Below are 24,195 nucleotides of genomic sequence, written 5' to 3'. Positions count from 1 at the left end.
CTGAGAGATGCAAAAAAACAAATGAAGGATAAAAAAAATAAAACATAGGATAAGACACATGTTGGAAGTCCAAGATTGAGGGTTCAAAAAAGGAACAGGAACAGAAACGAAGTACACCGCACAGCAGTGGCCAGGAACAAGTGACCAACCAAAGAAGGAAGTCATATGCTAAACAGCAGATAGAGTGGGGGGAGAGGTAGAGGTTGGGAAAACAGGACTGCTTTCCCTAAGGCGCCTTTGGACCATCCCCGAGAGGCCGTGGAGCTGCCTCCATAGGTTGACTGATATTGCGCTGGTGGGAGGTCGAAGCGTATGCCGAGTCGGGATGACCTATCGGCCAGCGAGCATCAGCCTCCGGCTCCGAAGTAGAGCGCATATCATCGGAGTGCGTGCGATGGGTCCGGATATGCTGTTTCATATTGTCTTTCCTGGTAAAGGCTTTATTACAGATGGGACAATGCACACTTTTTTCGCCAGTGTGCTTCTTTCCGTGACGCGCCGCATGGCCCGAAGTCGTAAACATTGCAGAGCACCCATGGCTTGCGGCATACGGACACGGGTACTTGTTCTTTTTGCCCGTGCCGCGGGTCGCTCCGGTCTGGGAAGATGGCGTTTCGGATGTGCTTGAGCGAGTCTCTGGTGGCGTCCGAGGAGCTGGGTCACGGCCAGGGAATCGGTACGGGTCCCGTCGCGGATCCTGCCGAGCATACGGGTGATACGCTGATGGCTGGCTGGTGATATAGTCGTAAGCCGAGCCATCCGACGACCCCGGGGAAACGGGGACGGGTTCAGTCACCGCGTCCAAGTGGCGCCTGGTCCCTCGTGGTGATGTTGCTGGAGATTCGGATGATGCTTGAGGACGAATATGCTGTGGGTCGGTGATGGGCGGGAGAGGTTGCTCTGAATGATGTGGATAATGTGGTGATGTCTGAGACCGACTGAGTCGGGGCGCGGAACGAACCGCAAAGGATGGGTTATCGTCATTATTCAGAATAGACACAATGTTCGTCCTACAGCTGGACATCTCTTCACTGCCCCGATGTACGGTCACCGGGGCTGGAATACTATACTAAAAGGCAGAAGGTAAGTTAGTTTAGACTGTTGGCAACCGGCTCAGCCGGGCTCTGGATGCTCGTAAGAACCTGAGAGATCACCGGTCTGAGACAAAGGGATAAAGGAGAGGAGGGTGTTGAAGAAGAGAAAGAACGTCTTGCTCATTTCTTGCCCCCCGGAAGACACGACAAACGCACCAGCGGCTCTCGAAAGATGTTTGTCCTCTGTGTCGTGTAACACGTCGACAACATTAGACCCTAAAATCGGCACTCGCCTGCAGACCTGAGTAAAGGCCTGATGACTCGAGCTTGTGCCGCGCCCCGTGTATCTTTTTGATGTACGGAGATGACGACAAGGGTATCTCCAAGGCAATTAAATGCTGGAGATATGACAACTCGGCGGGCAAGGTGAGACCTGACAAATCTCCCTTTGCAGTGGAATTTGTTCCGAGGCTCAGATGTTTTGTTTTATTCCGTTTTCTACCTGGGATTTCCTTTTGCTTTTTTCCCTTTCTGATTTTGCAATTGGAAGGGGACACAATCCTCAACGGCAGTTGCAAACTGGCCTGGGGATGTTGCAGAAAAGTCGAAATTCAACGCCGGCTGTCTAACCGTACAGAGTAACAGTTCTTCCAGAGAAGTGCTAGGCAGTCTGGGAACAGAAATGAAATGCGCTCTGCGCGTGCCCGTGATAGAGGTCGAAATGGAAATGAGATCCTCCGATACGAGATAAGATGAGGGACGATCGGAACGAGATTGATAAAACGGAAAAAAGATGGTAAGGAATTCAAATAGGAATACAGCAGTAGAGAAAGGGAAAAAAAATTGAGCCAAGTATGGCTATTGGCTAATTATACTAAAAAGGGTGAAAGAAGCCAAGCTCCAGGGTCTGTCGATGCTCCAGAGGATTACACTTCCATACCGAGCACGCTATTTTGGAGAATAAAAAAAAAGGAAATATAAAATGATCCAAAAAAGACACAATACAATACCAAGACCCCTAATCCACCCTGTGCAGACCCAGTTTCTTCTCCGTTTCTTCCGGGCCGCCCGCGACTAAGAGGTCTGTAACTTATAATTTTTGTTTCTCGGGATGGGCTTATTTTGATGCCCTCTCTCTTTTTTTCTCTTTCTTTTCGAAATATACAGTAAGTTGGGAGTATTTACTGTGTCAACGTGTTATGTTAACTCCGACTTGTCATCCGGACTAGGGCTTCGGCTGAGTCAAGCGACAGGAAACGATCCACCATTCGGCAGAACTACGGACAATGGGACGATTGGACCCTGAGGTCTCAGTATTTTATTTTGTGTTAGGGATTTGAATCTAAGATGGACAAGCTTTGAGCCCTGTCCACATCATCCTATACAAAATGTAAGATGCTAATTGTTCCTAAATCCGAAAACGTACGTAAGTGATGATGTTAGTACCTTGGCCTGTTTGGGAACTCACCTCCGATTCCCAGCACGGGTATTGGCTTGAAACGGATTCTTTAGATTGGCTGATTTCTCAGTTTACCAAATTACCGTCTTTTATTTTGCCTGACTTTTGATTACTGCAGGGCGATCTCGCCCTAGGGGGAAAAGAGATAAGCCACCAAAGGTCCAGCCCTGAAGCACTTTAACGAATCTATTACCTCTTCAGGGTTACAACGTGGTGCCCTGGTCAGCCTTTCCTCTTCTTGAAAGAGTATTTTACCCCGACATTCTCTCCCGTCAAAATCCTTATAAATTACGTACCTGATATATATAGTACTGTCCATCTACGGAATACAAAAGATGTGCGCCCCCAGTACGGAGTAAAGATACCCTAATTAACCTAATCTGCCCAATACTCCAAACTATTTAGGAAAGGGACTGAACCGTGAGTAATTCGTATTCGCGTTCAACATCCGCCCCGCTCCGACCATTCGCGGGGACTTCCTCTGTCCATCTACACAGGGACTTAAAATGAAAAAGCGGACCGTCTCTTAAGACATAGATTTCTAAGACATATGATCCATTGAACAGAGATCTTATACGGCGAACCATAGACTCTATCATATATGTATATTGAAATTCGAATTCCATCCCTTTCCTTCGGTTTCTCCCGCAAACATCAAACACATGGCACAGCAGATCAAGCCAAGCTTCAATCCCTCCGATCTGGACCTCCGAGAAACACGTTCATGGGAGAACGCGGATCGTTTGGCATTTCCAGCCGAGCCTTGATTTGCCTATACTCGATCTTAGACGGGGCATACGTATGCAGACTACGTATAGCCACGCGACTTCGTACATAGTCCGGGTTGCCTAGTCCTGCTCTAAAAAATACACTTCCGTGCTTGTCTCAACTGAAGATTTGACCTCTCCATTCTCTTACTCGTCCGTTACGCCACAAGCTTGATTCGTCAGAGCCCTGTACCCGTCGCTTTATTTCACAACATACGTTCCTGGAAAGACCCTGTTTTTTGGCTTTTTTACTTCTGATTTTTGGACGCAGGGACTCGTGGCCCGCTTACTATGATGAGACTAGCCACCAGTCGCCTTCGCTCGATTTCCGAGCTCACCGTTCCCGCTTAGTGGCATACCCCCAATTGACTACTGCACGCGCCACTTTTCTTATGCCTACGCGGCCTTCTGATTTTAAAAATGTCGACTGAATATAGACTGAAATTTCAACTTGGATTTGACGGAGAATTCCAGTCTTCCCGGCACCGATCGGACATTTTATATCCGAATGTCCGACCAAGATTTCAATCTCCACTTTCCCTTCGAAATAAAAAAAAATTGCCACTCGGCATAAAACTGCTGCCTGGTTTTGAAAATGTACATCCGTCGTAATTTTACGACTCACCAGTCGGCATTTATGCTTAACTCCATAGAGACGATCCGGCAGATAGCGTCCCGGTCATCTTCCAAGCGTGGAGACTTCGCTTCCACACTAACCTTCTCTTGTGGCTTGTGTCCGGAGGCTTTCGCGCTATTGATCTTTGGGTCTATTTCGAGTATTTGGATCCGAAGTACCCTGGATAATTTTGGACCTGTGTAGGGGTCATGTAGAATTATAGTGCCTAGAGATGCTTATGTACGGAGTACCATCCCCGGGCCCGTGGACCTGCTTACAAAGCGGAGCAAAATTGGTCCGGATATTATACTTGACTGGTTATGGATATGCGAAGGAACTACATTTCATATTGGATCGACAACCCTAGAAATCCCTTATGGCCTGAGCGTTCACGTCCAACGACCCCAGGTATCATCGTCTAGGCTGCAGTCAAAATCTTAGCTAAGAGCTCATTCTCGGTAAAAAGGCTTTCTCATCCCCGTGAAGCCGCTAGTCTTTTATTACATGTGTCCGAGATCGGGAATGCAAAGATTAAATCAAACTGTATGTTGTAGGAACCCATCAGAAACTTGCGTTACTCATCTCTCAACGAATCCTCGCTTCCCCATTTATCAGAGTTTATCGTATTAAGTGGATTGTATCTAACGTATGTACTAATAAATAACACCAACACTTTCCAACTTCCATACCCGAAATAAACCCGCTATATCTGGCCACGTGGAAGAGACCCATCGACATCCATAATAATAACCTCTAGGATACGCCACTGATAAGGGTTCGGCCGGATGTGGTGGACTGTAAACAAACCGTATGGCTAAGACTTTATACTCCGTACTCTCCCTAAGTTCACTAGACACTCCATAGTGATCAGTGGCTTAGACAAGGCGCAGCTCGATACTTGGGGATGGTCAATGCATACGGAGTACAGAACATGACTCAGTATACAGTACAGATCCGCTTTTGATACTAGTTGGCCTTTATTTTTTTGTTTAGTTTTCCCGCGTATTGACCTCCAAACAAGCATTAAGCCTATATCCATATTAGCGTATCTAGTATACATGAAGCTGCGTAAGCAGAAACGTCACGCTGGACTATCCACGCTCCATGCTGCTGTGTGTAGGCGAAGATGCCAAGCAAAAGGGAAATTACTTCGAATACTGATAGGTTGGCCCCTGCATATTTGGGTGGGGAGTCCGATGCTAAGGCGCCTACCTAGAGATGGTATGTTGCGAGTTCCGGAGACTTTTTTCGGCATTCCCCCGAGCGGAGAGGGATGGATACGTGGACTGATGTCGTAGTGTTGCTTCTTTTGGGTTATCGAGATGTTTCAAGCAGGACGATTATGCGCTTTGCTCCATTACCAAAGGCTAGGTCAGGTTGGCTAGATCAGGTTGATGAATCATCGCAACTGAATGAATCGATACGGCTATTGCTATGATGTCTTTATCGATGCAGCCACCAAAGTCTTTTGCCAAACCCTCAAGTAACACTAGATACTAAAACGTATATCGTACATTGGCTTTGGAAAGCTGACAAGCTAAAAGGCCTAAGTGGGTAGAAGCTAACAGCCTCGGTGCTCAGTCTGAGAAATACCTTGCCCTGCTACCATTTACCGACTCTCTACTCCGTAGTCATGCGGACTTCCCTTTCTATGATCTTGATGGACTGGCTGACAAGCTAAATCCATCTAATAGAATCACCCTTTCCTAACCGATGCTAGGTATAGATGCTAGGTATGGTCCCAAAATACCCTTCAAAAGTATGGTAGCTAGCACATGCTGACATTCATTCTATCGATTTTGTCAGATTCCCGAGGTCTTGAACGAAGTTCTACATCCGGTCCTTATTCCACTCTCCGAAACTGCAGTATCCTGATAAACCACTAGGTCCAGGGAGGCATTGATTCGAATCCACGCAGTCAGCAAAAGCTGATTGTCCAGCCTGTCTCTCTTTTCCTTCGTCTTGGTGTGTCCCTTATCACTTTCCTAGAGCCGAAGCACGTCCACCATCTCTACAGCTGACTAGAACACATGTCATCCAACCTCGAAATGAGAAGAGTGCCAAGCACGACACACAGACACCAGCGCCCGGGTTTTGCGTGTGTCGAGTGGCCACGCCGAAAGCTGCGCTGCGATTTACAGCAAACACAATGCGGGGTTTCTCAAGAAACAGGGACTGAGTGTGATGATACACTGCCTGAGAGTTGAGGATCAAATTGGGTCATGTGAGAGTACAGCTGGATTGAGTCGTGCAAATACAGGCTATGTTGGATATCCTCTGGCGCAACAAAGGTAAGAAGGCTTCCACACCTCTCTGGGTAGTAATAGGTTGGTGACGTTGAGATTGTGGATGAGATACATCTCGCTGAACAGGTTTATGCTAACTGCGACAGCTTCCTTTGCGCTGGAGTTCGAGATGTTCGGGATTTTGCTTGTCTTGACTTGGTTCCCTCGTGGGCCGTCTTTTTGTTTGACCTTGTCAAGCAAAGATGACCCACGACAGGGCATTCGCCGAGTGGCATGTAAACCAAAGGTAAGTTCTGAACCCCAAATACAAGGCATTCCAAGATCAGATACAAAACAACACAAAACAAGAAGAAATTGTGGTTCCAAACCCTGGATTTTGGTGTTGCTAGCACACTCCTGATCAACTAGGTTATGGAACCTGGGTATGTCTTTTGACGGCTATTTGCATCTTACCAGGGATAATTCAGCATAGGGCTTCACGCATTCATATAAACCGGACCACAGACCCCTCAGTTTAGAAGAAAAAATTTGATTCTGTTTCAGGCAGGGTCCAGAATCATCAGCTGATGCTTTTGTTGAGATCCCTGACACCCTCTCTCCCTCTCTCCATCCACATCATCCAAGGTTGCCAGCAATGCCTTCTCGCTTTATCACTGTCACCCAGGGAGCCTGGCTGCCAGATGAAGTTAGTGTCAGCATGCCCCCCAAACTACCAAACTCATCATGAGCGAGGACCCTAGCGAGTGGTCTCGTATTGCACGCAAGGTTCTACGTCCAGACTGAGTTCATTTTCTGCTTAACATTTCGCTCATCTACCCAACACCATCCTACGAAGATTACAGGAACTAGCTCTTTTAGTCAGCTGCTGTCTATTATGGTTGCACTCGAACATGGAGAAAGGTGTTCAGAGTTTGATCGATAACGTGTCCAATGAACCTGAGACGCCTTTCCCCGATTAGCTTTACAGCGCTATCACCACAATGGCCAGAAACTGCAGTGTCATTGACGCCGCCAATTAGTTCCGCAAATAGTATTTCTTACACTGAACCGACTACCGATCGGCCGCAGGCTGTGTCGCCGCATGCCGACCACAATTTGACATCATTCGCAAGCTCAATCAAGCTTCTAGCTATTTCAATGCGCTTTGAAATCTCCATCGTGAATTGACGAATGAACTTTTAGAAGCCAAACGTGCCATTACTTATCTGATCCTTCAAATCAGTCCGGAGAACCTCGACTATACTTTCTTTTGTCGCGCATTGCGACCACATAGTTACTAATCTTCCTTCTCCTGCGTCTTGCTGTTGATAATTTTTTGCTGGAATTTTTGACCTTTGCCACACGGCTAGCATAATCGTTCGCTGTGAAGGAACCTACAGCCTGATCTTTTTCGCATTCCAATATGGAGTTGTGGCCCTAATAACTGCCCTGGACATCAAGCGAGCAGTACAGAGCCCCAATTGGAAAATTCGATCAAAACCTGTTCGGCATCTGAACTCGAAAGTCTCCAGTCACGTATATAACATATATATCCAGCCCGAAAATCTTCCTGACGGAAATGTCTCCGCTTTGGAATCTCCTCCAGATAGTCGTGGTCTTAATTCCCGTATGTATTAATATACCTCGAAATGGTCTGACCGCTAGAGGAATTTAGATGTTTGGTTCATTCTACTCTCGGTATTTGAATAACAGGACTCCGATTCATTGAAATAACATTCCATCGCCCGCAGAGCCTCAGTAGCGATTGCGCAGAACCTACGCATTCCGGGTTTTGGGTGAGTTAGTACAAGGCTTGCATATTGTCTACACGTCATATCGGTATATCGGCTATTGGGAATCATCAAGTCAATAACAAGATACCACTAGCGTTTGTACCATCGTGAGAACCAGAATGAGAGCCTCGCCCTAAACTCTTGGCTTACTGTGCTAACCTAGAAGACGAAAGGAAGAAAGTTAACAGGTCGGTATACTTATCTCGGTCTGCCTCGCTGTCGGGTTGAGCGAGCCTCGTCGCAAGAGTTCTTACTTTATACCCCTAACGCATCTTTGGACTGTCAAATGGGAAAAACTACATTGCTGGCACTCTCTAAACTTCAGATGAGCTTTGGAAACTTGGAGACGGTGAAGATAATCTGACTAATGAGCTATACTTCCACTGGTATGCCATCCACTATCCAACCTGTGCTCTTTTACCTCGCTGACTTTTGGGACAGCCATATGGGTGTCAACACAATTCTGGCCCCTTCGCAGCTCGGCGATCAACGTATGTCTCTTCCCTCCGTATTACCTGAGGAATGCTGATAGCGACAGGGGCTTTGACGAACCACACAAACATTGTGAAGAATCTTGTCTAGCAGATCAAGCATTCTCATAGGCTTGCATACCTCGGCCTTCCTAGCTCCATGAGCTAAATTCGATCGCAAACCAGAACATGAATGGAGAACCAATGTGTTTGGTAACGCTCTGTGGCCGGGGACTTCTCCTTGGGCAGCAGTACATGGACTAATCAATTATCCCATAAAACAGGTTACTAAAAATCGAACAGGGTAAGGTATTGAGCGTCTACAATTACATCTAGGGCTGAATTACCGTTACACCTCGTGGCAGTCAATCGAGAGGAAAATTGTTCCCCAGCCACCAGACCCCTGTACAATTGTCAAATCATGGTTGCCAGTGCGAAAGATCCCACAGGCGCATTGTCAGCCTTTCTGCATTGGAGGGAAAGAAATCCTCATATACGATATCTAATGGAGGTCAACTGTCAAAGCTGGTTGGGACGAACCTGCGAGATTTCTCCTAGATCACCTCAGGTCGTCACGGGGGATATAATTTCCATCTAGACAAGATCAAAGCGCCAGAATTGAATGCCTGATTGGTCCAGACAGCGAGGTGCTTGATAACATCACATTTGGTGGGATTTCATATGCATGAACTGAGGGGAAAGTAATGGAAAGACAAGGATTAGGACTTGGTGGGTTACTCTCAGGATTCCGGACTGTTCCGCCTGTCAGTATCTTCAGCTTTGGGCTGTACAGGGGAAATCCATAGGCGGCCACGTATGTATACATAGTAACACGGCAACTATAAGCAAAAATAGCGCGGCTAAGAACGATTCAAGCCGCGAGAGTATTCGAAAGTAAGCACTAAGTACACCTTTCATGATAGAATATTCCTTCAAATCTACCGAGCAATTTATTGACAGTTAACAATAGCAAAGATCCCGAAGTGCCAAGCAGCTAAGTAGGTTACGATAGGGCTAAGGAGAGGCTAGATGGGCCCCTCCATCTCAGCCCTGGGGCTGAGAATACCCCAGGACCCCCTTTTTCCCTATTTTTGACATCTTTGAAACTTAAGAGAATCGGTTGCGCATTTTGATTTTCTTTTTTCTCCTGCATACATGTTTCACCATGGCTTCATCGCGGGAGTCACAGCACTCGCTGCTATCCAAAGATTCACTTGATACCCAGCCCCAACGGTCTTGGAATCCACTGAGTAATCGCCTCACCGACGAGGACTATGACTACCGTCCTCCATCGGATCACACCTGGTCCGAAGAAGTCCTGCGCGATGTCGGTCTTGGCATCTCGAACCCATCAGGCGATACGATTCCGGCCGCAGCAGATAGGCGCGATTCAACCGATAGTGTCGCGACTACGACGCCAAACAATACCTCCAAGATTCAGTCTCCCCAGACTCCACATGAGCCCCACCACGTGCGCTGCCCGAACCGAGCAACCGTTCTCCAGAAACGACTCTCCTGGGTCCCATTGACAGTCTTGGTTCTCGCTATCTATGCCACCATCTTCTCGGGTATCTATCTCGGTATTGCGCTACGCAAGCCCCGATGGCCCACTATCTCCAGTAATGGGCCGCTGGTCCCATCTACGGCATCTTTGCTGAGCGCGTTCTTCGCGAAGACGATTGAGTTGGCATATGTTACGATATGCGTCGCATTTCTGGGACAGGTGCTTAGTCGGCGGGCTTTGATGAGGAATTCCCGAGGAATCAGTATCTCCGATATGAATATGAGGGCATGGATTATGCAACCCGGATCCATGATTGTGCATTGGGAGGCATTGCGATATTCCGCCCTCAGTTTCCTCGGGTCGGTTGCATTGGTTGCTACGTTCGTCGCGATGCTATACACCACCGCTGCGCAAGCTTTGGGTAAACCCTTTATCATCTACTTACAAAGTATATCAAACACTAACCGCCAACAGTTGCCCCTAAACTCTCTCTTGGTCCTGTTCAATCAACAATCCTTCAGGGCAAAGTAACCGCCAGCTTCGCAAACCCCATATACATCGGATCAGAGTGTGAGACACCCGTAACGGTCGATATGGACCCTGATTATCGCAACACGACTTGCCTTCAAATTTCGCATGTCGGTAACGCTTATCACAACTACCAACAATGGATCGCGCGATGGGGCCAGCTAGTGAGCAGCAAAAACGAAACCTCAAGCCAACTACAAAAGCGCCCAGACCCAATCGGCTCACTCTGGGACAACACTACTGTAATAGGTAGCTGGATCGACATCCAGGATATGTCCACCCTCTCCAAGAAACACGGTCGAATGGTCAACAACATAACAATGGCAATGCCGCACGGTGGCATCCCCGCCGCAGCAATGAACCCCAAAAACAACCTCAAACAACCCACAGACACCTCCGGCGAGGGAAAATACATCATCGAAGCCTCCGTCCCCTCACCAGCAATCAACGTCCTCTGTGTAGGAATGACCAAAGAAGAACTAAGCCCTCTAGTCTACTCTTCTTGGCCTGGAGTGCACGATTTCAACTCGACAACCTGGAACTCCGCGCCCCCGAAAGAACTCTCGAATCTACCACTATGGCGAAATCGCACAGTGGTCGATTCTCTCTTCCAATTTGGTCCGAAATACGGCCAAATCCCACCTATTTTTGGAAAATACCCTCTCCCATACAACACAATCCTTCATACAACATTCGTCTGGTCCGTAAACGCCATGTACCTCCTCGGTGCAACACCACCATCCAAAGATAACAACACCGACATTCCAGAATACGTGATGTGTTCCCTCCGCACCAAACAAACGGGCGTCTGCTCGACAAACTACTCAGCCGACAAAAGCGGCGCATTCCTCAGCACGAACTGCCAAAACCCCTCGAACGACCTACAATACGATAAACGACAAGACGCTTTCTACGAGGGCGAGTGGAATGGAGATTGGAAGAACATCGCGTCCGAATGGGCAAACTCAGTCAGTCTCAATGCCGGTATCACAGACGGCGCTGCCAGCAATGCCAGACTGTTAATGCAGATGATGCCGCGGTACGACAAATCCAACTCGACTTTCACCCTCGACCCGGCATTACCCTCTGTCGCGGAGGCATTGGCAGTGATGGCTGGTAGTACGCTCATCCTCAGTTCGCAGAATGCGCCATTTGTTCCATTCTGGAACTACAGTATCGGGACTGTTCTCCCCGAACCCGTTTACCAGATTTTCAACGCATCTATCCAAGCCGTGAGCTATGCGTCTGGTGGAACGGAGCAATGGCAGGGGATATTTTATGTGATTCTCGTCTTTGCGTTCTTGACCAGCGCTGTTTGTCTCGTGTTTATGATTGTCGAGGCGCGGGGTCGACAAGTGACTGATTTCACGGAGCCGCAGAATTTGTTCGCGCTTGCTGTCAATAGTCCCCAGACGACGCAGTTGGAGGGTGCGTGTGGGTGTGGGCCTTGGGGGAAGCAGTTGAAGGAGAGGTGGTTTATTGGGATGGAGGAGGATGATGAGCATTATTACATTCGGAGTAAGACCGAAGAGAAGATTCCGCTTTTGAGGAAGGGGGATGAGTCGACGCGTTTGGAGCCCATGGAGATTGAGGATGGGGGTGGGAGGATGCTCAGTCCTATGGTTGATGAATTTCGAAAGGTTTCGAAGAGACATTCGTTCTTAGCGAAGCTGTATTGAGATAAATGCAGCTTCATGAGGACTGGATGCTTAGAATGCGTGATTTACGGATGATGAGGGTAATGAATATGATGGGAATGACTTCGAGCGTAAGATATGAAGTATTCGCTTGATTTTAAGTGATTTACACTTAGATATGTACAAAATGACACAACCCCGTACAAGAATGACTAGATTGACACAGTGCAGGCACAGCCATGAAAGGGAATTAAAGAGCAACCGGGTCAAAAATTGTGGCACAACGCTAAGGAATCGCTCATACACACAAATAGAAAACGAGGATGATGCGAGATGCAGATAAAAATGCAGCACGTCAGATGCAACTGAACAGAAAGCAAGAGGCTTTTTCAAGACACTAGTAACCATGGAGACGCCATGAAAAGAATGGATGAGTAGGTAAGAGAGTCGCTGAATGACCTGGCGAGGTGAGGTGGGTATTGGTTGAAAGTGAGAGAGAGTATGGGAGAGTTGGGCTCCAAATGGACGGTAAGTGGGAAATATCGGGCGAACGTATGTTAACGATCAGCCTTGAGATTGAGCCAGCTCATATCTGAATTCGTATTATTCTTCTGGCCTTGCATCGGAAGTTCGTCGATATCGTGTGGTATGATGACACTAGATCTTCGTGCATTGGACTGCCTTGGCTTGTCCGCGAAGCTCGGATTCGATGATTGCCATGGCATCTCCTGCGCGCTCGTTTGGTAGATGCTGGCTGTGTAGTTGCTGCTTGTGGGACGCCCAAGCCAGCTGCTCTGGCCCGCACCTTGCCACTTTGGATCATCGCGGTCGTCGTCGGAGGCGACACTGATTGAATCCGCACTGGAGATGCGTGCCGACTGGCTCTCTGGGATCACCAGGCTTCGGTTGCCCATGTCAGAGGGGCCGTGTTCCGTGGTTGGGCTGCCGCTGAAAACACGGCCAAGTGGCTGAGGCTGTTCGAGGAAACCGAAATTCAATGGGGTCAAGGTAGTCATTGGCCAGCCGCTTCCACGGTAATCGGATTTGGTGTATGCGGAACTGATGGTCGAGCGGTCGGATTGGAAGTTAGTGGCACCGCCGTCTTCGAAGTATTTCCCCCACCCTTCATCAGTCATTCGGTCAGCGGCCTGGTTTTCACGCCTGTCATCACCAGCACGGCTGGTGTCGTCGGTGTATACGCTGGATGCGCCCAAGACACCACTGGAGGGAATTGTAGAGAGTGGACTGCTGGCCTTTGGCTGAGGAGACAATCCATAGCCCGTAGCACCTGGTGGCTTGAGGGATTTCTCCCCCTTGTAGTTGCCGGACATGATAGCCAATGAATCGGTCGAAGCAGCAGCGAGTGGGACAGGAGATCTTGCCATGGGGTAAGCACCTTCGGTCAGGGGTTCTATGCCCTGATCCTGGAAGCTGAGGCGGTCTTTGTTATCGCCACTACCGCCGGATTTGGCTACCTGTCTCTTCTTCCTCTCGCGTCGCAATAGTAAAAGAATGATGAGCAGGATCAAGCCAAAGCCCAGAACGCTGCCAAGAGTTGCGCCAAGAATCGTTTTGCCATGATCGCTAAGACCACCACCTACAGCAGCCACAACTGGCGACGAAGAAGTGGGTGTAGAAGAGGCCGATGTCGAGGTCGATGTGGATGTAGATGTGGTGGATGTCGGAGTAGATGAGGTGAATGATGTGGTGGATGGCTTCAGAACATGCTGATCTGGTTTTCCATAGAACAACTCTGTAGAGTTGACCCATGCGTTGGAAGTTTGGTTGAAGATTGCCAATGAGTCGTTACTTTGGCCGCTGGCGAGAACGACCAAGCCATTGCCCTGGGCAAGCGTATAATCAGACCAGGATGCTGTCGGGGCGAATGTTCCGTTGTAAGAATCGGTGATATCCCTCTTTTCCAAGGGCGCTATAGCTGTAACCGGGTTCTGCATCTTTCCTTTTGAGCTCAGAAGGTAGCTAGTTGCCGTGTTGGGTGAAGCGATCATTGTAAACTCCTCGAGAACCTTGGTATTGCCACTGGCGTCGGAGGCCAACGCGCATCGAGACGAGGGTTGAATCGCAGAGGGAAGAGTCGCCTCTGAGATACTCCAGCCTTTGTTCGAGTCATAAATGTAGACAGCAGTATTGGTAGCAGAGCCTCCAATCATGGCGACCTCGGAAGAACTCCAAGGCAAGATTATGGGCTCATACAACGCCGGCGTGCCCTGGTCGGTCCCAGCACGGACGTCAAAGGGCGTGGTTTGTGTTGAAATGAAGAGTGTTGATTGGGATATCTGTGTGCTGCCATCTTTGTTTCCTGCGTAAACCAATATTTCCGAAGTTGAGGGGATGTAGCCGGCACCGTGCCCAGTCCGGTCTTTCATCTCCTGTGATTGCCCAAGTAGTGTCTCCCACTTCTCTGTTCTGAACGAGAAGCGTTGAAGGCCGCTGTTGTCAGGAGAGTCGGGGGAGCCGGTCCCGCCGACCAGATAAAAATAATCTTCGTCTTCGCCGCTTCCGCTTTGAACACAGGCAGGGCCAGTAACCTTGTGATCTGGGGAAGGGAGTTTATGCCATCCCTTATTTTCTTCGAGAGGTATCGATGCAAAGCCTTCCGGCGAATAGACGTAGAGGGTATTGCTGTGGATAGTGGAGCAATCGCCCTCAATCTTGAAGAGGGGTTTGGGGCCAGTCATGTTGAAAGGTTCCAATTGAATAGTTCAAAGTTGCGATGGATGCTGGACTAGCAAAAGTGGGTAGCCAGCCAGCGGGGGACTCAAATGTCCTGAATGCGATAAGAAAAGATGACTGCCAGAGCACTATCTCATCTCGACCTAAGTGGCAGGTGAGTGTAAAATGCCAACAAATCAGACTCGATCTGAGTGATTTGGCGCGATAACAAGTGACTTGAAAATACGGGTTGTTCGACTGCTGTCTGCGCGGTCAACTGCGATTCCAAGCTCTCAGGGCGAAACTGAGGTGGGTCGCGTATCGGATGACTCGGCGACTCGGGCCACAATCGGGGTGTCAACAATGGGATCACAACACGCGTCGGATCTCAAAGAGGATATCGAGTAATCCCAAAGTGTGAGGCTGGGGGCGATCCAGTCGAAACGTGCGAAGAAAAGTAAGGGCCAACGAAAACCGAGTAAGCGAATGGGGGGTTGGCGAAATGAAGGAATGAACTAGAATATCAAAGTGCACAGCACGGTAAATCCAGCGAGAGGAAAAGGGACAGAAACAGAAACCACCAGGTGAGACAGAGAGAAGGGCCTCTACCCCCTAACGGAGGAGGTTAGCATAGGGGGGGGTTAGCGAACCACGCCATCCCTTAAGGGGAATAATATCGTCATTTTCAATTCGTCCGCGGGTTTTTTTTAAGGTTTTTTTCCGCCGTTAATTTGGCTGATTTCTCATTTTGATTGGATTAGAGAAGCATTCTCGTGACTCTACTCGCGTTCATTGGTTCTTTTCAGCCTTCATCTATTCCTCTCTATATTGATCAGGGGCTCTCCCGTGAGAGGTCGCGATGAAGTGGGACCATACTGTACCTGGACCCCCGTTTTACATTCGCATTTTGGAATTGTCCTTTCCAATGCTTCTAGTGCCGTAGAGACAGCAAGGAGTCTATTGTTATGCGCTATGTCCATATATGCACCATCACGTAAATCAATAAAATAAATAAATAAACAACCTTGGAAGCCTCCAACTTTGTGAGATTCACCCGTGGTTCTTGCCCGTTGGACCCACGGGAATTCCCAAACTTTGGCGTTTTTGGCGTGCCGCTTCCAAGGTTCTTCTATATTTCTACTTTATACGCCTCAGGGTCTTCATATTGAACTTGCTTATATTAATTATACGCATTACTTATACACACTACACACTCATATTGAATTCTTTATGCCAGACACTTCCAAGGTTCCTCTCAAAGATTATTCATATCCGAAATGTCTATTTTGTGGAACCAGACAACCTTGGAAGGGCTACCCACGAATTTCCAATTTCAATCGCTGGAAAGGTACAGCATATAGATCAATTCCAAACTCATACTAACCGCCAATGTTATACGCATTCTCATACCGTGGGTCTCTAACATCCTAAAGTCTTGGCATTGTGCAGTCATTCCACGACCCTGTTGGTTCTCAATCCAATCAATGGTGTGCCATCGAAATCTTTATGGCACATTCCACTAATATTCTTCACGGGCTGATCTGCAACATAATCCCCCGCTATAAAAAAAGGTGTGAGTGAGGATCGACCAATTGGCGTCGATAAGAGTGAGCAGTTACTACTCTTGGTAGGATTGAAATGTGCCCTGGTAGAAAGCTGATACTGATCAGGGCAGGTCGTAGTCCTGATGACTGCAGTTAACGGTATCATTATTAACTGAGAGGCGAAACACAACCCTCGCTGTTCATGGCTCATCGAGGTCGGTAATCGGTCGTACTTTGGTAGGTACTCAACTGGCTACAGTAACTATCCCCCCAAAAAGCTATCCAAAGTCCCCTCTGTTAGCTGGTCATGGTGTTCAAAGAAGACGATTGTTGTCTCGCCGCTTTGGCTTTCAGAATCACCAAAATATCTATCCTTACTTCATGTATCAATGTCTGTAAAAATATATTCTACACGGAGTACTCAGTGTCCTAATTTTACACATTTGTCATAATGACAAATTCCCTATTCAAGAAAACCTGACGCTGCATACCCCCCGCAATCCTGGTTGTTTGATATAGATCGGCCCCAATCATGGAATACTGATCAATTTCCCAAATGTCACCTGGACAGTCATCGCCTGGACGATCTTGATTCTCCTTTATCCTCGTGTTTCACAGTAGTATCTACCTACATGACCATTATCATTTTGTGTTGTAAGAAATTTCCAACGAGGATAGTCCCTCTGAATTGGGCACACCTTGAATGACTTGATCGACAAAGACGAAACAAGACTCGAGGCATTTGCAGGTGGGGCTTCTTGCAAGACCTTAATTGATTTTCTAAGTACTCCGTGGATGGCTTGGACTCAGCCCTCACATTAAGACCTGCCGCATGCCCTATCAGTCTAACGACATGAAAGAAGGATCATGGGACTGAGTTTGGACGATGCAACGTGGGGTTGCGGATATGTTTCGAGAAGTGAATGTCACAGTTCCCGAGGTTATGAATGAATATTGCACAACATAGAAGTTGGGTGTTGATATATATATCTACAAGTTGAACACCCACCTACTTCTATCTCATGATTCAGTAGGAATCCAGTCAAGAGACGTCTGGCTGATATCTTCCTGCTCAGCTCCTGCAAAGCATACCCCCAATCTCTAATTCAACCAGCATAGGCAAATCACTGCAAGTTTGTATTACATAGTCAGGGCCCGTCCTCGCTGAAGAATACCGACGGGGATGCAGCTGTTGCACAACTGGCTCAGAAGAATATTTAGTGGCAACTAGTGGCCAGGATGCATCACATCCATACTGTATATCCATCTGAATGCAGGGGAATGTCTCCATCTCAAGACACTACATGTCATTTCATGTCGCTTCGCCGGCGACATCAGTTTGATAGAATGAGAGCATGTGGTCCGGTTTCGTTGTCGCACGCAGATATCAGACGTGGTATCCTGATCTGATAACCACACCACATGAAGTCCATTCCCATGACAGGCTGTGTATTCATATTTTCATGGATGGGCCAATATTATGCGTATTTCCTGAACCAAGCCAGACCAACCCCCAAAGTGTGCTACAGATACTTTCTCAACCTGCCCAAAAATGACCTCGTAGGCAAGAGTGCTCAGTCCATTTTTTGATAAATTTCTCGGGCTTACAACCTGAGCTCTTGCTCTATACAGAAGAGGGCTGAGTTAGAGGCCTGGGAATACGGCATAGGAGTGGACTGACAAAGGGCTTGTCCAGGAGGCCTCACCTACTCTGCTAGGCAGTTGTCTATACAACCTGGGTAAGGCAGCCAGAAGGCATACCGAGATCACTAACCGTTTATGGTTGATAAAGTCTACAATAAATCTATTGGGACGCTAGAATGGGGTGTTACAGCGTAGTGGGCACTCGTTTCTGGCATCACTTTCACAGCTTCATATTCCAATTGTGAGATAAAAGCTATCATACACTCTAGGACTGGGTTTGCTTCCATTGGTGCGCCTTTTGGAGCAAACGAGAAAGATTGGCAGCAGATTGATCGTCTGCAGGGAACACATAGGCCACGTACTCCTCGTACTGGTCGTTGGCCATCTTGCGGCGCTTCTTGACGCGCCGGGGCATCTGTTTGTCGATCTTTTCGATATCCTCCGGAGATCCATATGAATGTTCGAAATCTTGCCAAATGCCGAGAAGACTTACACGCTATAAGCAAGTTAGCATAGATCATAGTGTTTGGATCAAGGAAATAATAACTTACATCCTCCGTGAGACCCTTGTCTTTGAGAACCTTCTCTCCCCGTCGGAAGATTGCACGTGTGCGGCTGAGTACTTCTTGACTCAATTTCTCCTCTTCTTCCTCTTCCTCCTCCTCTTCCTCGCCCGGCACCGAGGCCTCGAATTGGGCGTAGTTGCTCCAGATCTTGACGTGATCGGTTTTCTGAAGAAGACGTTCGTACAATTGTCGGACTCGATCATACTCGCTTTGATCTGCTTCAAAGTCCATGTAAGTCTTCCACAAAAGCTCAGGCATGTCAAGTGTCGACTGGTCGATGCCAAGCTCGAAGATAGCCCTCGCTCGTTCCGTGTCACCCAGATTACGCTCCAGGTCTGCGAACTGCATCCACGATTGGGAATTGGAAGGGTTCCATTCAATGTACTTTTGGTACAGAGTACGGCACCGGCCGAATTCGAACAACCGTTTTTCAATGTCGATATAGCCACGGAACAGTTTGTCCTTCGGACACATTCCAATCGCCTGACCCAATGTCTTTCGTGCTGATTGTAGCTGCATTTGGCGAATCTCGAACTGCGCTTTCATGAGCCAGACTTTGGCAAATGTGAACTTCTTGTGCGGGATTATCTTCAGACACTCCTGATAGATTTGCCCAGCGCGTTCCATATCCTTCGCTTCCATTTCTTCCCATACGGCGTAAAAGATCCAGAGATAGATGTAGCGACGCCAATGTCTTTTCTCTTGTGATGGAGGAATCTGTGCAATGGCCCGTTCGTAGATGTCCCGCACCCGTTCTGTGTCACCCGCAGTTTCCTCCAAGCCCGCAAAGTCGAACCAGATGTCATAATTGCGAGGGTTCTCCTTAAGCTGCTCTTCGTACTGCACTCTGCGCTTGGATAGAATGACATTCTCCACACCTTCACGATCACCGAATTGCTTTTCAAATGTCGTGTAGGCCTTGTGAAGGGCCATCGCCTTGGACCGTGGCAGTCGGTCTAGGGCATACTTGTAAATCGCTCGAGCGCGCTCATACTCCTTCAACTTAGCCTCGAATTTAGCATACGCGGAAAAGATCTTCTCGTCCATGAAGTCTTCCCCTAACGTTTCAATAGCCACACCATAGACTTCACGAACCAAGTCACTTGTGCCATACTCCTCCTCAAAGCGGGCCCATTTGATCCAGTTTCGAGGTTCAGGGTGGACGACAGTAAACCGCTGGAAAATGGCGCGTGCTCGTTCGAATTCACTATATCTCTTCTCCATTTTGATGTATGCGCCCCATGCACCCTCTTCCGGTTCCCATGACATCCATCGTTCAAACACTTGGCGGGTACCGGGGATGTTGCCCAGCGTCTCCTCCATATAGACGTACTTATACCAGAGCTTGTCGATGCGTGGGAGGATAGTCACGGCGCGGTCGAGGAGGTTTCGGGCATGATTAATATTTCGGGTCTTCATCTCAGCTTCGATGTAACGAATCCAAAGAACCACCGAAGTCGGGTCAACATCGAGCGCACGCTCGAAGATGGATCGCGCGCGGCGGAATTCTTTTTGTTCAAGCTCCCAGGCGGCATAGCGCATCCAGTTGTTCATGTTAATACGGTTGCGGCGCACATAGTCTTCGAAGTCTTTTCTTTTCCGACCTTGGTATTCATGTAGCTCTTCAAGATCGGCAAAGCGCTGGGTCGGCGCCTCAAGGCCAGGCTCTTGCCGGTCAACGGCCTCGCGGAGCAGTTGCTCTGCGGAGATCTGAACCGGCGCAGCAGCCTTGTTCTTGACCCGAGGGGGTCCGCGAGAGGCCTCCATTGTGAAGGTACTCTATTAACTGATAGAAGTAAAAGGGGTGGTCCGCGACTTAGAATGATGTAAGGTGAGGTTCGGCGATGTCGAAAATGTCGGGCATGCAATGGAGGTTGAGCAAGAGGAGGGAATTGAGAGTTGACGTGAATTTGATCAAACCGCAACGATCGCTTGACCCGTAGATTGGCAGGAAAGTTTCTCACGCCCAATCCAGTGACGCCGAGAGTAGCTTGGACCCGTAGCTCAGAGAATCCGCGATGAAATCGCCGAACTGCGTGATTGGTCCCTATCGCCACCCGCGCACGTAGCTTCCTTCTGACTAAGCGCCACTTTTCTTGCCAACCTTAAACTTTGGGAGTATCATTGCTCTTCTGTTCAGTTTACCCAGTGGCGTTCTGGGACCACGATTTCACGCACCTAATTCTACGGGAGCGCACCCGTCACACGACTTTCTGAGTCAAAATGTCGACCGCCGAAGAGCTTCTGCGCGACTTTGAGGATGACGAGGACTTCGATGTCGGCGAAGGCGAGGAAGTCGACGAAGAGCCCGAGCAACAGGAAGACTCTAGAGAAGGCGCCGGGGTCTCCAATGAATTCGACCGTTCTATTTCTACAGCTGACGAACTGACACGGCTGCACAAAGTCCTGCGCGACCATTACTCCGTCCGATTCCCCGAGCTCGAAAGACTCGTTACCACTCCCATCCAATACGCCAAGACAGTCGCTATCATTAAAAATGGCCCTTTCAACGACATCAAGACATTGTCCACATCCTCGGAGAACATGGTTGGCGTCCCGCTCAAATCTGTCTTGAACGGACCCTCCCTGATGGCAGTTGCGATGGAAGCAACTATTACCAAAGGTCGAGAGATGACTGATTCCGAGCTCAAGGTCGTTCTCGATACCTGCGAGAGGATTTTGAAACTCGACCAAGAGCGTATTGCTCTTACCGCCAGCATTCAGTCTCGCATGAACCAGATTGCCCCTAACCTAGCAGCACTTATCGGAGCCGAAACAGCTGCACAATTCCTCAACCAAACAGGCGGCTTGCTTGAACTAGCTAAGATCCCTGCCTGCAATTTGGGCGCACAAGGATCACGCAGATCAGAAGGACTGGGCTTCGCGACTAATCATGGCGTCAGAGCGAAAGGTTTCCTCTACGACTCGCCACTTCTGGAAGATGTTCCTGAAGATCTTAAAAAACAAGGAATTCGAATTGTTGCCGCCAAGATGGTACTCGCTGCCCGCGCGGATGTCTCCAACTACGCTAAGGATGGCTCTCTGGGTGAAGAACTGAAGCAACAATGCTTCACGCGACTGGAGAAATTGACTGAGAATTCTGCACCAAACGCCGGTACCAAGGCTCTCCCCGCGCCCGATGACAAACCTTCCAGAAAGCGAGGTGGTTGGCGCGCCCGAAAGGCCAAGGAAGCTGTCGCCATGACGGAACTACGCAAGGCACAGAATCGTCTTGCATTCGGCAAGGAGGAGTCGGAGGTGGGTTACGGCACGGGTTCTGGAACCGTTGGATTGGGTATGTTGGGACAACAGGACGATGGTCGCATCCGTGCAACTCAGATCGACCAGCGCACTCGTGCCCGACTTAGCAAGAACAACAAGGGCTGGGGCACAACTACCCCCGCCAGTGGTACTGCCTCGTCGGTGCGTGGCTTTGGCCAGGGGGGGTGCAAGTGGTACTGCATCCGTCCTCCAGGCGCGAGGTCTTCGTGCATCTGGTGTCGGATCGTCTCTACCTGGCGCTGCTGGTACCTCGAGTACTATTGCATTTACACCCGTTCAGGGTCTGGAGCTAGTCGATCCAAAGGTGCAAGCGGAACTAAAGCGCAAACGCGACGCCGAGGAAAATCGGTGGTTCAAGTCTGGAACTTTCACTCAAGCTCCTCACCAGAATCCTGTTCCTCCCCAGAGTGGCGAGAATGGTGGTTTCAAGGTGCCTGCTATCCCACTCAAGCGGAAGGCTGATACAAGCGAGGGCAAGATGGGCCCCCCACCTAAGCGTTAAGTGTTATTATTTTTTTCGCCGAATTACTTTTGTCGGGTCTCAGCATTTTGACGGCGTTTCGAGGGGAAGATCAGGTCTGAACTTCTATGATTTACGTGATACCAAACCGATTGTACATTAAGATCTGACTACAGGACTCAAAATCACATTTGAATTTTTTAAAAAAAAACACCTAGACTATTGCATTGAACAAACAAAGAGAGAGAGAGTGAGAGAGTGAGTGATGCCAAGCATTGCACCATCTCGGGGAATTGCCCCCGGGATTTTATACGGGGTAAAACGGTCTGGGGCTGATCTGAACACGGAGTGGGAGTCAATCCCGTGAGATAGATTAACCCTAATCTAAGGATACTCCGTACAAGAGACGGTGTAATAGACCCTAGACCAATTGCCTAAACAGTAACATTATATCAAATTCGCCTACATTGCGTGCTTTTGCTCTTGCAAAGCACACAATCGCCGAGGAATGTGGTACAAATTCCTGCGCCATGGTAGCGGTCAGAATCCTCTATATAAACTGTCGACTGTCTGCTGTGTCTTATTCTTGCGCATGTATAATATTTTCTATATAAAAATTCAGATTCGCCTCCTCCGTACCCCGAATTTTTCCCGATATCTTTTTTTTTTTTTCGCTTGACTTCAATTTTTCTTTATTCTTCTCAAAAAATTGGAATCCTTTGAGTCACAAATCAGATCTATAGAGACTGTGAAAAATATGACATTCACCGTAGTCAATCCGGTCCCCAGCAACACCGTCCCAGTGATCCCAGTGACCAAAAACCTCTCAAACAAGGGCAAAGACCAAAGGATCCCAAGCACAACTCGACTCTTGCACCATAGTCATGTCACCACAGAATTCGATCCCTTGAGATTTGAAGCGGCAGCATCATTGCAACTGGAATTGCCACTGGAGAAACAATACCCAGAGACGGAAATAGACACGCGACTCATTGCATCGCCATACAACAGCGTCCCCCATCTATTGGACATTTCTGAACTGGAAAGACAAGATCGACTCTTCGCTTTGGCATTGGCATATCTCAAACCCATCCGTGATGACTATGCCACCGCTGAATACACAGAATCATTCAATTGGACCGAAGTGTTTGATATATTGAGAACTTTCTCTCAGGCTGAGAACCACACGTGGACATCGCAATCCTATTATGTTGTGATTTTCCGATCGATACTGTTGCCGAATATCGACTCGGACCGGCTCTATGATCTTGATGCACATTCACACCAAGAGGCGATTGCCAGTGGGGGGTTGTTGAAGTATTGGTTTGGGGCGAAGAATGATAAGCATCAGAATTTGGCGACCTGTGAGTATCGGATTCTTTGATCTCAACTATCGGGACCAGTTGCTGATATCTTGACTAGGTGTCTGGCGCAATCGAAACGATGCTAGACTTGGGGGTCGTGGACCTTGGCATGCTCAAGCAAGAGCCGCTGCTACTGTGATGTATGAGCAGATTCGGTTCACGACGCTGAGATTGGATATTGTGGATGGAGTACAGTCTTGGAAGCTGAGTGACTGGAAGCAGGATAAGTCATAAAGAGCACTGAATCTTATGAGCAAGATTAGATCATTGATGCATTGGATTGGAGTCCTGAGCGACATGAAATGGGCCTGTATATATTCATGTATGGCGTTTTGTCTATAGTGCTTTGTTGCCGCTAATTTATTTGTGCCTTATGCGTTACCTTTTAATATGCTCACCTCGGTATCGTCTATGGACAGTAATTGAGTGCAATTGATATAATATTTCGTGCATAATAACAAGGACATAACTCAGCCCCACGCAATATTTCTCTATGATCATGTTATCGCACATATGCTATACACTCTGCCCTTTGATGGAATAACTGCCTAAGGATACTACTGGCTTCTAGATATATAAAAGGTAGGCGTCACGGTGGCAAGATAACTATTGGGGACAAATACAGGTAA

The 24,195-nt window shown here is 48.3% G+C and overlaps 6 protein-coding genes across 6 annotated transcripts; 3 read left to right on the top strand and 3 right to left on the bottom strand.

Moving 5' to 3' along the window:
* Positions 1-226: 226 nt before the first annotated feature.
* On the bottom strand, positions 227-1,024 carry N7500_008521 (C2H2-type zinc finger protein; the record flags this gene model as incomplete). Its single annotated transcript, XM_056679665.1, has 1 exon — positions 227-1,024. The coding sequence occupies one exon, from the start codon at positions 1,022-1,024 to the stop codon at positions 227-229; it is 798 nt and encodes a 265-aa protein (XP_056530037.1).
* Positions 1,025-9,529: 8,505 nt separating this feature from the next.
* On the top strand, positions 9,530-12,075 carry N7500_008520 (uncharacterized protein; the record flags this gene model as incomplete). The annotated part of the gene is made up of 2 exons (XM_056679664.1): positions 9,530-10,289; positions 10,343-12,075. 2 exons carry the CDS (start codon positions 9,530-9,532, stop codon positions 12,073-12,075), a joined length of 2,493 nt encoding a protein of 830 aa, XP_056530036.1.
* Positions 12,076-12,590: 515 nt separating this feature from the next.
* Positions 12,591-14,732, bottom strand: N7500_008519 (uncharacterized protein; the record flags this gene model as incomplete). Its single annotated transcript, XM_056679663.1, has 1 exon — positions 12,591-14,732. One exon carries the CDS (start codon positions 14,730-14,732, stop codon positions 12,591-12,593), a length of 2,142 nt encoding a protein of 713 aa, XP_056530035.1.
* Positions 14,733-18,159: 3,427 nt separating this feature from the next.
* On the bottom strand, positions 18,160-20,227 carry clf1 (putative cell cycle control protein (Cwf4); the record flags this gene model as incomplete). Its single annotated transcript, XM_056679662.1, has 2 exons — positions 18,160-18,390; positions 18,446-20,227. 2 exons carry the CDS (start codon positions 20,225-20,227, stop codon positions 18,160-18,162), a joined length of 2,013 nt encoding a protein of 670 aa, XP_056530034.1.
* A 456-nt stretch (positions 20,228-20,683) lies between these two features.
* N7500_008517 (U4/U6-U5 snRNP complex subunit PRP31) lies at positions 20,684-22,244 on the top strand (the record flags this gene model as incomplete). Its single annotated transcript, XM_056679661.1, has 2 exons — positions 20,684-21,883; positions 21,936-22,244. The coding sequence occupies 2 exons, from the start codon at positions 20,684-20,686 to the stop codon at positions 22,242-22,244; spliced, it is 1,509 nt and encodes a 502-aa protein (XP_056530033.1).
* A 715-nt stretch (positions 22,245-22,959) lies between these two features.
* N7500_008516 (uncharacterized protein) lies at positions 22,960-23,800 on the top strand (the record flags this gene model as incomplete). The annotated part of the gene is made up of 2 exons (XM_056679660.1): positions 22,960-23,566; positions 23,625-23,800. 2 exons carry the CDS (start codon positions 22,960-22,962, stop codon positions 23,798-23,800), a joined length of 783 nt encoding a protein of 260 aa, XP_056530032.1.
* Positions 23,801-24,195: the final 395 nt, after the last annotated feature.

Source organism: Penicillium coprophilum, assembly GCF_028826855.1.
Source record: "Penicillium coprophilum strain IBT 35676 chromosome Unknown utg000005l_segment0_segment0, whole genome shotgun sequence".
Lineage (NCBI taxonomy): Eukaryota > Fungi > Ascomycota > Eurotiomycetes > Eurotiales > Aspergillaceae > Penicillium > Penicillium coprophilum.
This window is presented reverse-complemented; position numbering and strand designations above follow the sequence as displayed.